The 15,724-nt window shown below is 39.5% G+C and overlaps 1 protein-coding gene across 1 annotated transcript in view; it reads left to right on the top strand.

The window, feature by feature from the left end:
• The first annotated feature begins 1,973 nt into the window (after window positions 1-1,973).
• Window positions 1,974-15,724, top strand: part of LOC127432042 (D(3) dopamine receptor-like) — a 32,699-nt gene continuing 18,948 nt past the window's right edge. The window contains exons 1-5 of the mRNA XM_051682811.1: window positions 1,974-2,181; window positions 9,489-9,611; window positions 9,711-9,769; window positions 10,004-12,702; window positions 15,305-15,605. Coding sequence (XP_051538771.1) covers window positions 15,318-15,605 — 288 coding nt within the window. The 5' untranslated portion in view covers window positions 1,974-2,181; window positions 9,489-9,611; window positions 9,711-9,769; window positions 10,004-12,702; window positions 15,305-15,317. The remainder of the gene's footprint in view (window positions 2,182-9,488; window positions 9,612-9,710; window positions 9,770-10,003; window positions 12,703-15,304; window positions 15,606-15,724) is intronic.

Below are 15,724 nucleotides of genomic sequence, written 5' to 3'. Positions count from 1 at the left end.
AGTCAAGCCCGACTGTGACAGTACCCCTCCCCTGATGGACACCTCCTGGCATCCACAATGGATACGCCAACACAAGAGGGACAGGTCAGGGAGGGAGGGAGGGTGGGAAGACAGACAAGACATGGAGCATGAGTGTCCAGATCCCAACACCAGAACCGAAACCGAACCAGACAGGAGGGTCAGGATCCAGACACCATGCTCCAAACATGAAACACAAAACAGACCGAAGAGCGCACGGCCAGACAAAAACAAAGACAGATAGAGCACATGGCCTGGAGAATAACACTGAGCCATGTGCTCAACACAGACACAGAACATGATCGTCAGGATCCTGTCACCACAATAAACATGACTAACAAAGTGACAGGATCATGACACTTCCCGCCCTCAAAGGGACGCCACCTGGCGTCCCAAAAGGGGAACATCAACCAACAGAAAAGACAAACAGAACAGGCACTAACACAGAACAGAAAAAGCAAAAGAAAGGGAAGGAAGGGAGTGAAACCAGTGAGGAGGTTTCAGGAAAGGGGTGGGGTCTGGCAGCCAGGGAGGAGTCCTCAGGAAAGAGGCGGGGTCCGGCAGCCTGGGAGGAGGCCTCAGAAAAGAGGCGGGGTCTGGCAGCCTGGGAGGTGGCTTCAGGAAAGGAGTGGTTGCTGGACTGGGGTCAGACCGGACAAGGGCGGCCGCAGGACAGTGGTCTGACTGGACTTGGGCAGCACTGGGCAGGGGTCAGACTGGACTTGGGTGGTTTGAGTATTTCTGTAACTGCTGATCTCCTGGATTTCTACGCACAACAGTCTCTAGAATTTACTCCGAATGGTGCCAAAAACAAAAAACATCCAGTGAGCGGCAGTTCTGTGGATGGAAATACCTTGTTGATGAGAGAGGTCAACAGAGAATGGCCAGACTGGTTCGAACTGACAAAGTCTATGGTAACTCAGATAACCGCTCTGTACAATTGTGGTGAGAAGAATAGTATCTCAGAATGCTATTCTGAGATGCGGGTTGGCACTGTTTTGGAGGCACGAGGGGGACCTACACAATATTAGGCAGGTCGTTTTAATGTTGTGGCTGATTGGTGCGTATATATACATACATACTTATAAACAGGGTTGGGGAGTAACAGATTGTAATGGGATTACGTTTTAAAAATACAAAATATTAGTACCTGTCATCCACTACAGTTACAATTTAAATAGTTGGTAATCAGAATACAGTTACATTCAAAAAGTATTTTGATTACTGAAGAGATTACTTTGCATTTCATTGTCATTTTTTCCATTTAATATTTAGTCCTTTCAGTTGGAAAACCTTTATCCATATAAATGATGCAATCCAAACAGCGCAGAAACACTTAAGATGTGTTACATTCATAAGAGCAAACAGAGAAGTAAGTTTGAAGTAAGTTTGAAGCAGCAGAAATAAAAATAAACCTCGCGTAAATTGTCATGTGAACATTAAGCTTTATTCTAAGCTAAAATGCTATTTCTATCCATTTTACATGCACCTTTTACCAGGCATGATCATATTTTTTTTTTTAATCAAGAAAATCCATGTTAGATCATATTTTTTTTTCCTCTCTAGTAAGACATTTGATATTAGGGCAAAAATCTTATTCTTAATGAGAATTTTTGTATTGTTTTTCTGTACAAATATCTAAAAAATATATAAACAAGATCAATTTGCTATATCTTGTTTTAGAAGCAACACTTTTTAACGTGTGTTTTGTCTTAATGTACTGGAAGATTGTTTATAGTCAAAATAAGTTAAAAAATAAAAAAATACCAGTGCTGAAGATGTAATCGAGTAATCTGACAGTATACGTACGTTACAAATTAAATTTTACAGCATGTATTCTGTAATTCCATTCCGATATAATGAACATATTATACACTATATTCTCCATATTATACAATCCTCCAGACACCATCCTGGTCGCCAGAGGGCACCGAATAGTCTACTCACCTAGACACTGTAAACACTGTGGGTCACAAAAGATCTACTTTTCATTTCCACTGTCACAGTGCATGACTGTCACTGCACAACGGTTAGAGATGATATCATATCAGGTTCTACGGCGTTTGTGTCTGTTTGCAGTCATCAGACCGGTTCACCATGGTAGAACCTCATGTGGACTGAAGACTTCCACCGTCAATCGCAGTGACGGACAACATGATCCAGGTAGAGCTGCAAGTACAAATGGCAGGTTCAGTCAATGTCTTTGCAGGGTTGCCAACTCTCACGCATTTGGCTTAAGACTCACGCTTTCAGGATCTGTCTCACGCTCTCACTCTACCTAAGTAAAACTCACGCCAAATAACAAGAAAACGTAATTTTTCACCGCAGCGCAAATCAGCGTGCGACTCAACACGCATTCGATATCTCAGCGCGCGGACACCACAAAACGAATGCACTTAATATGAATTCTACAGCGAATCATCTAATTTAAATCGCTGGGGAAGAAGTAAAACCTCACAAATGCCTAAACAACCCCGACATTATATACAGCACTGATAATGTAAAGACTAAAGAGGAGACAACACCATGCATCAACATCAATAAGGCTTTTTAAAATGCACATCATCACCCTAAATGTGTCCTGTTTATTTTGTAGTAACACAGTGATAGAAAAGTTATAGTTTCATATTAAATCTATTAGGAGGAATCCGTGTAACTTCATTTTTATATTATTTTATTTTAAGTACTTTACCATGTGTTTAGGCTATTAATTTTTTCCATAACAAGAACTAGTTTATTTTTTTTAGAAAGACAAGCTACACTGACCCAACTAAAGTCATGATGAGGAGCCATCCATTGAAGTTACGGCCCTATTATTAGGCTACCAATGCCAGTTATAGTTCTTCTAAACAGTGGAAGAACTGTAACAGGCTAAACATTCATAAGGGCAAGTACAAATTGTAGAATGAAGGGGTTTAAAATATGGACCTCAATGAATTTTGGACAAATTATAGAAAACGTTTTCCTCCTGTTCTAACAAACTGGCCCTGTTTGTCTTCAGATATTTCAAGATATGGCTTACTATAAATTATATAGAGCCTGATGAAAGGAAAACAATATTTCGAAAGGACACAAACATTTTTATTGGAAGCAATAAAAGGTATAGGACCATCAGAATATTATAACTAGCCCTATAAAAATAATGTCTTATTTAAATTAATTTAGTTTGATTTCCCATAGCATTTTGAAGCAAAAAAATATGGTAAATTTAAAAAAGTTCCTGATTTCCAATGTAAACATTAAATGCAGTTTAGTAATTCTGTTAAATAGTAATGAATTGCAATTATGTAACCAACCAACTTTGAGCTTGTGGGTGAGCTTGGTACCTCAGCCACCACTGAAGACCATTTTTGGACCCAGGAAAAACCCTTGTTATGCCATAGTGTTTTGAAATTGCGAATGGTAGGTAAATTCAAAAAAATAAAAATATAAATATTTGCCTTGTAGGGTTGGATTAGGTCTTGTTGTGGTGTTAGAACTTAAAGGTGCAGTATGTAAAATTCAGAAACCTTTGTTATTAATGACACCTGTGGTCGTTAAGTGAACTGCAGCCAGCTACCTGTTGCTCATGCTCACGCTGGTGCACACACTCCATAGGGACGCAAGCATCGGCCAAAACAATGACGTAACGTACAAAGAGACAACATGATTCACCGGCATCATGCTGACAGATGAGGTAGCATTATTAAAATTACACAGTTATGATTGTTTTACTACAAACTTTGAGACTGCATATTATATTTGACTCTCCAGTGCTGGAACAGGGCTAAAACAAAGTGTGGATAAAGGTCTGACTATGCGAGACTGTAGTTTGACTGCACTTTTCTTTGCATGATACATTGACTGCATTTATACGATAGCCTATATCGGCGTTAGCTAGCTAGCCGGCTTTATCAATAGCTGTTAGCTAAATTTGTTGGATGATGACAGTAGCTGTTTATAAAATAGACTGTACATTATAAATATGTTGACACAATTCAGTATTGATGTGATTCCATCACAACTGTCATTTTAATATATCGATGCGCTATTGTTTTATAATAATAGAATGTATATATTTTCTGTATAACCAAGTTACGTTACACTAATGAATGGGTCTTTTTGCATTATCTTGAACACTGTCTAACATTCATTTCATGTGTTATTGTAGTTTAGCTAAAATTACACAGATCAATCCTTATGGCACTCTATTTCACATGCTTTGCAGTTATGTAAGCTTACCTGTCCAATAAGAAGAACGCCAATTCAAGGTCCCTCCAGGAATCAAATGCCCTGCCTATGTTCACTCTAGTTTTCGCTCGACCACGATCACGTTCCCGCTTAGCCAGACGGCATTCAGTAGATAAATATTTTTTTGTTTTTTTGGCTTAATCTGAGTTTGTGTTGGAGTCGGTGTTGTGCTGGGAGCTGGCTGTTTGCTGGATTGCAGTTTGTTGTCGATGTTGAATAGCGGAAGAGAAGCCATTACTATCTGAGGCAAGGCTCTCAGGAGCGCGCATAAATGTCACATCCTTTGGATTTTCCTGGCAAAACCGACCCGCTCCCTTTGCATGAAAATCAGTCTACAGGCTTTAATAGGCAATCTAGGAAGTCCGGGATGGGCTCATTTCAAGTTGTGTTGCAAGCCATTCACACACTGGCAAAAAAAAAAGGCTAATATTACATGAACATTTTTACATATTGCACCTTTAAAGGTGCTATATGTAACATTTTTACTGTACTAAATCATAAAATTACCATAATATGTCATTAGAGATAGAGAATTAGGAAACATGCTAAATTGAAATACTGGCTTCTCTGATAACAATGCTACAGCGAGTATATTCTACTTTGAACTTTCCATTCCAGGCGGAATTTCTATTTATGTTTTGGCCTGTGTGATCCTGCCCACTGCCCACTCACCAATAGTATTTCGACACCACTAGGTTACCAGAATTGAACAAGTTTGCAGGCAAACAACACTGCGTTCTGCAGCGATGGAAGCCAGCAAACGAACTGGATCAGAGATAACAGATTCCACCTGACCTAAAAAGCCTCACCATCCATCAAAAAACCAGCATGACCAGAGGTATAGTAAAACAAGGATAAATATTGGAGATGCCTTTGGAAGATGGAGACAGCTTAAAGCCCAGAAATCCTTTAAAATGGATGTTGAGTTGGCTAATTTGCATGTCAACATTCTGGCAACCCGCATGAGCTTCGAGTCTGGGGCGGGCAGACAACTCTCCAATATTTTGAATTTGGACTGCAGTATCCATTTCAAACACTTGTTGTCAGTCTTACAAATAGCACCTTTAAAGATAGAAGGCCTACTAGTATCAAGTTCATGCACTAAATCAAATAAAATCAAATCAAATCACTTTTATTGTCACACAACCATATACACAAGTGCAATAGTGTGTGAAATTCTTGGGTGCAGTTCCGAGCAACATAGCAGTCATGACAGTGATGAGACATATACCAATCTACAATAAACATCAAATTTACACAACACAATTTAAAATCTAATATACACATAATTACACACAACACAATATACAAATAATAACATACAATGTACATTATACAATACACACAATATAGAATACACATTGTACAATAAAAATAGTATATATAGTATAAATAAAATGTACAGTAGGTTGCATTGTACTGTATTGACATTCAGGCTGTCGGTTGATAGTCAGTTGCCAGTGTGTTGTTAAGAGAATATAATTTATGACAGTCCAGTGTGAGATAATAAGATTAATAAAGTGCAGTGCTGATATATTGATCGTGAGAGATCAAGAGTTCAAAAGTCTGATTGCTTGGGGGAAGAAGCTGTCATGAAGTAGGCTGGTGCGGGTCCTGATGCTGCGATACTGCCTGCCTGATGGTAGCAGTGAGAGCAGCCCATGGCTCGGGTGGCTGGAGTCTCTGATGATCCTCCGAGCTTTTTTCACACACCGCCTGGTGTATATGTCCTGGAGGGAGGGAAGCTCTCCTCTGATGATGTGTCTGGCAGTTCGCACCACCCTTTGCAGGGCTTTGCGGTTGTGGGCGGTGCTATTGCCGTACCAGGTGGAGATGCAGTGCTGGTGTAGAACCGTGTGAGGATGTGGCGGTTCATTCCAAACTTCCTCAGCCGTCTCAGGAAGAAGAGGCGCTGATGAGCCTTCTTCACAATGGCCTCAGTGTGGATGGACCATGTGAGTTCCTCAGTGATGTGGACACCCAGGAACTTGAAGCTGCTGACTCTCTCCACTGGTGCTCCATTGATGGTGATGGGGCTGTGTTCTCTTTCTCTTCTCCTGAAGTCCACCACAAGCTCCTTTGTCTTACTGACGTTGAGGGAGAGGTTGTGCTCCTGACACCAGTGTGTCAGAGTGTGCACATCCTCTCTATAGGCTGTTTCATCATTGTCAGTGATCAGACCTACCACCGTCGTGTCATCAGCAAACTTAATGATGGCATTGGAGCTATGTGTTGCCACACAGTCATGTGTGTACAGGGAATACAGGAGTGGGCTGAGAACACAGCCCTGCGGGGCTCCAGTGTTGAGGGTCAGTGATGAGGGGATGTTACTGCCCATTCTAACCACCTGGCGTCTGCTTGACAGGAAGTCCAGAATCCAGCTGCACAGCGAGCTGTTTAAGCCCAGAGCCTGGAGTTTCTCATCAAGCTTGGAGGGCACTATGGTGTTGAATGCTGAGCTGTAGTCTACAAACAGCATTCTCACATAAGTATTCCTTTTTTCCTGGTGGGAGAGAGCAGTGTGTATTGTAGATGCAATGGCATCATCAGTGGAGTGGTTGTTGCGGTAAGCAAACTGCAATGGGTCTAGAAAGAGAGGCAGCACAGAGCAGATGTAATCTCTGATTAGTCTCTCAAAGCATTTGCTGATGATGGGGGTCAGAGCAATAGGACACCAGTCATTTAAGCAAGTGATTTTGGATTGCTTTGGTACAGGCACAATGGTGGACGTTTTAAAGCATGTGGGGACTACAGACAAAGAGAGGGAAAGGTTGAAAATGTCCGTAAAAACACCGGCCAGTTGGTTCGCGCACGCTCTGATGATGCGGCCCGGAATGCCGTCTGGACCCGCGGCTTTACGCATATATTCACCCGTCGGAAGGATCAGGTTACATCCGCTACAGAGACGGAGAGTGAACTAGCCACTGTAGGTTCAGCCACGAGAGCTCTCTCTGCGAGGGCTGTGTTATTTCCCTCGAACCATGCATAAAAAGTATTTAGCTCATCCGGGAGAGAGGCAGCAGTGTTCATGGCGGAGTTTTTATTCCCTTTAAAGACCGTGATGATATTAATTCCCTGCCACATGCTTCTAGAGTTGGTGGTGTTAAACTGTCCTTCAATCTTGTTCCTGTACTGGCATTTTGCTGCTCTGATAGTTTTTCGGAGGGCATAACTGGCTTGTTTATGCTCCTCCGCGTTCCCGGAATTAAAAGCGGAGGTCCGCGCATTAAGTGCCGCGCGAACATCACTATTAATCCAAGGTTTCTGGTTCGGGTAGATGCGTATTGTTTTGGACGGAACAACATCCTCTACGCACTTTCTGATGAAACACGTTACGCTATCAGCGTAAACCTCGATGTCGTCATCAGAGGTGGACCGGAACATCTCCCAGTCCATGTGATCAAAACAGTCTTGTAGCATAGAGTCTGATTGGTCTGACCAACACTGGATCGTTCTGAGGGTGGGTGCTTGCTGTTTCAGTTTCTGCCTGTAAGCGGGCAGAAGCAGAATGGAAGAGGGGTCCGATTTGCCAAATGGTGGGTGGGGGAGGGATTTGTAGCCATCCCGGAAAGAAGAGTAGCAATGGTCCAAAACCCGGTTCCCTCGTGTGTCAAAACTGATGTGTTGGTGGTATTTTGGTGCAATTTATTTAAAATTGGCTTTGTTAAAGTCCCTGGTCACAATGACCGGGACTTCAGGGTGCGCGGTCTGTGTCAGCTTGTGGGGGGGATGTACACAGCTGTGATAATGACCGCTGTGAATTCTCTCGGTAGCCAGAATGATCGACACAGAAGCATGAGAAATTCCAGATCAGGAGAGCAGAAAGACTTGATAGAACGTACGTTCCTCTGATCACACCAGGATTTGTTGATCATAAAACATACACCACCACCTCTGCTTTTACCTGAGAGGTCTTTCGCTCTCTCCGCTTGGTGCACAGAGAACCCCACGGGTTCGATGGCTGAGTCTGGAATCTCCGCAGACATCCAAGTTTCTGTAAGGCAGATAATGCAGCAGTCCCTCGTCTCTCGTTGGAAAGAGATCCGCGCTCTCAGCTCGCAGAGCTTGTTGTCCAGAGACTGAACATTTGCCAGTAGAATACTGGGTAGCGGGGGTCGATTTGCACAACGTCTTACTCTGATGAGAATGCCGGCTCTGTTTCCCCTTTTCCTTATGCGTTTTTGTGGCCGGGTAGCCCTGACAAAGGGCTCCGCTTGCGTGTTTGTAAACAGCGGGTCAGCATTGAGGAATTTGAAGTCCGGTTTATGGTGTGTAATTGCAGAACCAATGTCCAAAAGTGTTTGTCTGTCGTAGACAATAAGGCAGACAACATCCAAGACAAAAAACAATTTACAAACAATTGTAAACAAACAAAAAACAACAATATTGTTTCGGAGCTCGCAACGCAGCAGCCATACTCGGCGCCATCTTGAGTCCAATCTACATGTCCAGTGACACATTAATGTGCCACGGGCACAGAGCCCCTGGGCTTGAACGACGATTTGCCTGTTCATTAATGTGGCCCTGGCGATGATATCAAAATCTCACTTAAGCCTTGTATCCAAAGTTGGCAACCTTGTCTTTGATTCTGTCCTCTCAAAATTTAATCAGATATTGACAGATTGGATTGCTTTTGATTTTTGTAGGATATAACTTCATCTGAGTTCGTATTTTAGAGTCTTCGTTGTCAGGTAAAGTTATTTTATAATAACAATTGGACTTCGTTTGGAAAACAAAAGTCCAAATTCCAATGAATTATCTCTTCCTGATAATCAGTGATGGATAACGTACCGCAAAGTATGTATTTATTTGTTTATTTTATTTATTGGGTCAAAGAATATTATTACTCGTCTGCAGTATTTATGTATATATAAAACGCAGTAATACCAGTGTATTAAATTTATAATTTAAGGTTCCATTAATAAACAGACTGCCTTATGATTTAAAGTGTAGTCAATTGTAACAACTAAAACACTAGCTGATTACAGCACATTGATTGTTTGAGTACACTTTTCTATCTCATTTGCCAAACTAAGCTATTTTAGCAACTATTTGTACAGTCTTTTGTTTTTTATGTGTTTAATACACTTTTAAACTAAAAAAAATACCTTTTTTTAATGATTTAAACTGGTATGATGAAAATTATATTAATTAGCATTACTAGAATGTAAATTATGATGTTGTAATGTTATCATTTTGCCTTGGTCTTAGTATTATACTTAACTTTTTCACTTTCACAGTGTCAGTTGTGACGTACGAACAGCTCAAAGCTATGTTGGCCAATCACAGCGTACAGCTGTTTGATGTCCGGAATCCAGATGAATTCCAGGCCGGCCGTATTCCTGATTCCACCAACATTCCATGTGAGTTACTGAACACAGTGACAGTGTCATTCAAAATAGATTAGTGTTTTTTTTTTTTCAGTGTACACACTCGCTTTCAGTTCTTTTTGATTCTTTTAGTGGGACAGCTTGAGGAGTCACTGAAGCTACCACCACAGAAGTTTGAAATGCAGTTTAAGGTGAAGCCCCCGAAAAAGGATGATGATAACATAGTTTTCCATTGCCGAAGTGGGAAAAGGAGTTTGTCTGCTCTTGAAATTGCTCATCGTCTTGGATTCATTAAGTAGGCAACTGAACACAAAAGTGATTCATGTTATACTGATCTTAGTATGCACCCAGAATACATTATTTGTGGATGAATGAAATATTCCTTGTTGTTAGAGCCACGACTTATCTTTATTTTATTTTTTCAGGGCACGGCATTATGCAGGTGGATACATTGATTGGGAAGATCATGAGAAGAAGTAACAGCATCAAGCAGTTCAGCTTTATTTCCTAATTGCAGATTTGACATCATATCAATTTCATGTCACTTTATTGTCAATATTAATATGGAGTATTAATCTATTAATATGGACTAAAGGAAAGATTACTGATAGTGTTTTCATTTTTCATTTTGATATTTACAAAGATCTGAAATGACTCAGTGAGTTTAAATCATTAATAATATAATTTAGAATGACTTGTGCAGAAGTCAGGTTCTAAAAACAACAAAAAATGTAGCTGCAAGCAGCGATGATGGGCCCAAGCACCATGGGTCCGTTTCCACCCGGTGGCTTTCGGAAAACAATGCAAGGTGGACACATGCATTTGGAATTTGACATTATTCTAAACTATTTTGCAGCAATTTGGGTAAGAGATCTATTTTAAAGTCTGTTGTAAGAGCCACACTTCCTGCTGCCAGGTGGTGGCGCTATGACCGTGACCCAAAATAGTCAAATCCATGTGATTAGCCCCCAAGACTAAACATACATCTCAATTTTGATCTAAATCACACATTGCACACAGAAGCTATGAGACACTTCCTGTTTCCCATTTTTCGCCATTAATTTAATGCCTTGACATGGCAACACTGTCCGATATATCAAAATCTATTTGCAATTTAACATCTTCAATGTCTTGGCATAATGTTGTCTAAATGTCATGACAGTCTCATGAATCACCTAGGAGGAGTATTTAAATGTTCATATTCAAAAAATACAAAATGGCCAACTTCCTGTTGGGTGGACCTAAAGACTATAATTATGAAATCACCAGTTTTGGTGACTCTAGGTGAAAATGGGGGTGCTACAGAGGCCGTCTTACACACCCATTTTAAAGGAGGCACTACAGAGCCCCCCCCCCCATATGCGTGAACTTTTGCCCAGAACAAATGGCCAACGACTCTGATGTGTGTGCAAAATTTCATGAAATTTTAAGTATGCCAAGTGCCTCAAAAGCACCCAAATATAAGAAGAAATGAATAATAATAATTAATGCATTGCCATGGCAACAGCATTTAAGATATCAAATATTCCTATCAAATTTTAAATCAGCAGCGTCTGGACATTATTCTAAGGAATTTTTAAGCAATTCATGTTAACACAAGGGGCTATTTCAAAGTCTGTTTAAAGTGCCATACTTCCTGCTGCCAGTTGGTGGCGCTATGACCGTAACCCATAATAGCCGCATCAATGTGATCAACCCTCATTACCAAACATACAGCTGAATTTTTATCAAAATCACACAATGCACACAGAAGATATAAGGCACTTCCTGTTGTCCATTTTTTGCCATAAATGTATTGCTTTGCATCTACATCTGCAATGTTTTGCATGATGTTGCAAAAACTTGGTGCCAAACATGAATCCCCTAGGAGGAGGATTTAAAAGTTCAGAGCCTGCGATTTTCAGAAAATCCAAAATGGCCTGTTGGGTGGAGCTAATGAATGTGAGTATGAAAGTTGTTCGGCTTTATTAGAAACTATATATTTTCCAATTTTGGTGACTGTGGGTGAAAATGGGGATACTAAAGAGCCCCCCTTACATGCCTATTTTCAAGGGGGTGCTATAGAGCCCCCCCCCCATTAAACTGCTGTTTGGATGTGGTCGGCTGCTCCTTGGTAGCTGTCAGACTGATACTCAACACAGATGAAGGCTGGCACATTTTTCATTGGACTGCAATCAAATCAACAGACCTTCCCCAATCCATCTGGGAGATAATTATTTGAATGTCATTAATTTATGGAGTGTATAGTTTTTCAGGAATGAGAGTTATTGGTAATTCGTAACATCAGATGTAAGCAATAGCTCTCAAGGAATTGAATTTAGCACAATCTGTTTAGTCTCAGCCTGGGCCTTTTTCTTCCTTGAATTATGAGAAATGACTATGATAAATGTGATCATGTCACTTTCACCCCAGCTATAATAGTGGCTCACACCACTGAGCTAGTTTGTAAAATAAAAAGTCCCAAACTAATTTCTTTCTTTGCCACAAGGGACCTAAACATTCCCGGGGTGCCAATATGAGTTGTGCATCTTATGCCATACTTATATATTCGTTTTAACGTGCTATTATCAGGTCACGACTCAGTGTGGGTCTGTTGTAAAAAGATATTTTCAAAACGGTTATTAATGAGCACATTGCGAGTGTAAACAGTGAAGGCATCCTTCAAAACCGTCAGTGGAACGTGAATACATTGAGAGCTATAACATGATTTGGATTTAGCTTTTTTAATTGTGTCCTTTCACCTGCCAGTATCCAGTAACATATAGATTATAATTTACCTTCAAACATGATCTGACACCAGCTATTAGAACTAAGAAGAGCAGAGATGCTTTGTGCGTAAGACCTTCTGGAGATCAAGTGAAGCTGTCTCGGGCGAGTCAAGCTCTGCGCGAAACGAGTTGTGGATTGGCTGCAACGAGGCATTCAGTTCACAAAAACAGTGTGTGGAAGTATTTCTGGGGTTGTGCGTTAATAAGTTTCACGTACGCTGTGCGCGTGAAGGATGGAGTCCCATGCTCGGCGTCAATGTATCGCTCAAAGAACGAATGGACAAACAAATTTGATTTTGGAGAAATTGCATTCAGAAGTTGTTCTGTTTCGGTTCTTCGCTGGAGAAGCTTAACAGGTAGACATACTGTAAATTGTGTAATGTACTACTGGAATGCCCCAGCACAGACATGATAGATATGACTTGATGTTATCCAGGTCAGTCTCGTTAAACGCATGCTTTTACACTGGCACTTTCAGAGGGCATTTGTGAAGACTACCACCAGCATGTTTTTTTTTTTTTCACCCTTCGATGAGTGTGACCTTAGTATCAGCATTGAGGAAACAAATTTTTTTTATTTATTTTATTATTATTATTTTTATTCATGTTCGATGCATTTTGGAACACAAGTCACCATCCATATCAAGGACATCTTATAATATAAAATATCATATATATTTTCACATCAAGTCGTATTTTTGGATTAAAAAATATAAATGTATTGTGAAATGTAACTGAATTGTAGCTGGGCTATAAGGCATTTCTGTGACATGACAATTAAAGGAGATCAGGGTTGGTTGGCTGCAGGGGTTGATAGGCACACAGGGGTTGGTGGTAATAATTTCACAAAAGAGTCATATCTAAATGTTCACCTTCTTGATCTACACTGATTGATTCAGTCAGAGCATTTGAATGTTAAAATATGTTAAGGGGTAGGCAACTTTTAATTTTATCTGTCAAAACCTCTCTGCTATAAATGTAGAAATAACACAGAAAAATATTTTTATAAAATATATTAATATACTAATTTTAGTTAACAGTGATGGGTATCAGTTATATTTTTATATATGATATGTAAGCCTGTGATAAGCTATGGTTGACATTGTTTACGAAAAGAGCATGAGAGGGGTTGGCTGGCACATTGGTTTTTGGGTTAGCTAGAACATTAGGTATATATAAAAAAAAAGATAACCTTCATTACTTTCATACACACTATTTAAAAAAAAATAATATCTCTTCATACACACACACACACACACATATATATATATATATATAAAACATACAATAATTAATAATAATAATAATTGTTATTATCATTACACATATACACAGTTCAAGCCAAGCCAATATTACTGTGGTTGCTATAATTTAGATTTATTTTAAAATCATATTAATGCCAAACCATAAATGAATCATCTTTTCTTATCATATTAATTTTGTCATATTAATTACATAATAATTACTCATATTAATGAAATAAGACAAACGTCTTGAGCTCGGTTGTCCTGGTTTGAAATAAACTATTGTTTGTTTTTCTGTGTTGCTTCTTTCTTAAAAACTCTTGCATTTTAGCACTGTGCCAACCAACCCCAATATAGCACAACATAACTTTAATCATTTAACTAAAGTCAACAAATATTTGAGTGCCATTGAATGTGTTTGTTTTTTACTTATAAGAACAAAAGCTTTCATTTGAACCTATAATATGAAAATTCTCTCATCATTTACTCACCCTCAGGCCATTCCAGATATTACTTTCTTTCTTCTGCTGAACACAAACAAAGATTTTTAGTAGAATATTTCAGCTCTGTTGGTCCAAAAAGCACATAAAGGCAGCAAAATAGTAATCCACACAACTCCAGTGGTTAAGTCCATATCTTCAGAAGCGATATGATAAGTGTGGGTGAGAAACAGATCAATATTTAAGTCCTTTTTTACTGTAAATCTACACTTTCACTGTCACATTCAGCCACTTACTGGTTGGGGCTGGTTAAAGGTGGAGATTCATAGTAAAAAAAAAAAAAGGACTTAAATATTGATCTGTTTCTCACCCAAACCTATTATATTACTTCTGAAGACATGTATTTAACCACTGGAGTCGTATGGATTACTTTGATGCTGCCTTTATATGCTTTTTGGACCTTGTGTATTCTGGTCACCCTTCACTTGCATTGTGAGGACCAATAGAGTTGAAATATTTTTCTAAAAATCTTCATTTGTGTTCAGCAGAAGAAAGTCATACACATCTGTGATGGGGGTGAGTAAATGATGAGAGAATTTTCACTTTTGGGTAAACTATCCCTGTTTATTCCCCCAGAGATATCCAACAAAGATTGAAAAGTGTGCCAAACAACCCCAGTCTCCCCTACTTATCTTATTCTTGCATACCATCTGACATATAACTTTAAGATATACAGTATGTTTGTACAGGACTGGCACCTTTTTTCACTTAAATCAATGTTCTGCATAATTGTCCTTTGTTTTAGTTTTTTTATTGGAATGCAAATTTTGTTAAAGGACAATTCAGGTGTACACCAGAAAAGGTTTTGATGCATTGAAGTGCCAAACACAGAACGCCATGGTAAAAAGAATGCATGGAACACCAATTGTGCCTTCATATCCTAAAAAACATGTCTGTAATTCTGGGGGGAAAATAGGAATCCTTAAAAATACTCTCTCTTACATACATAAAAATATATTTTTGTATACCTTATATTTTTCTTCCTGTTGCTGCTATCAATTAGTGCTTATTTAAAAGCTGTACTGTACCAGTGGCATATAAAATCACCTTGTGGCTTGTGATTTCTCATGCTTTGAAGTCTTTCTGCAGACAATAAAATTCAGGGACATAATTATGGATGCATAAGAGAACTTACAATTTGTGTAATCACGAATTGTGGTGTCCCTGATTTTTGTGTTTTTGCTTCCTCAATCAACAACTGTTCTCTTTCCCCAGATCTTCAACACTCATGGCATTGTTAAGCAGCACTGAATGGCTCTGGAATGACTCAGACCATTCTCTCACCCTTGGAGAAAACTCAAGCCTGGCACCAGGCATAGAAGAAGGGAAGAGAAATTACTATGCCATGTTGTATTCCCTACTTATTTTGGCTATTGTCTTTGGGAACGTTCTAGTGTGTATAGCTGTACTTCGAGAGAGGGCTCTCCAGACCACCACAAACTACCTAGTGGTCAGCCTGGCAGTAGCTGATCTCTTGGTTGCCTCCCTGGTCATGCCCTGGGCTGTCTATTTAGAAGTGAGTACACAAAGAAAAGTTAATTTTACAGTACAGTGTCCATATAACATATATGATATTACTTTTAACTAAAATAGCAATAACAGTAACAATGTGTCATTACATTTACAAGCATCTCC

Source organism: Myxocyprinus asiaticus, chromosome 41 (genome assembly GCF_019703515.2).
Source record: "Myxocyprinus asiaticus isolate MX2 ecotype Aquarium Trade chromosome 41, UBuf_Myxa_2, whole genome shotgun sequence".
In the NCBI taxonomy this organism is placed as follows: domain Eukaryota; kingdom Metazoa; phylum Chordata; class Actinopteri; order Cypriniformes; family Catostomidae; genus Myxocyprinus; species Myxocyprinus asiaticus.
The sequence above is the reverse complement of the archived record's forward strand: the minus strand, read 5'-3'. Positions and strand labels throughout refer to the sequence as shown.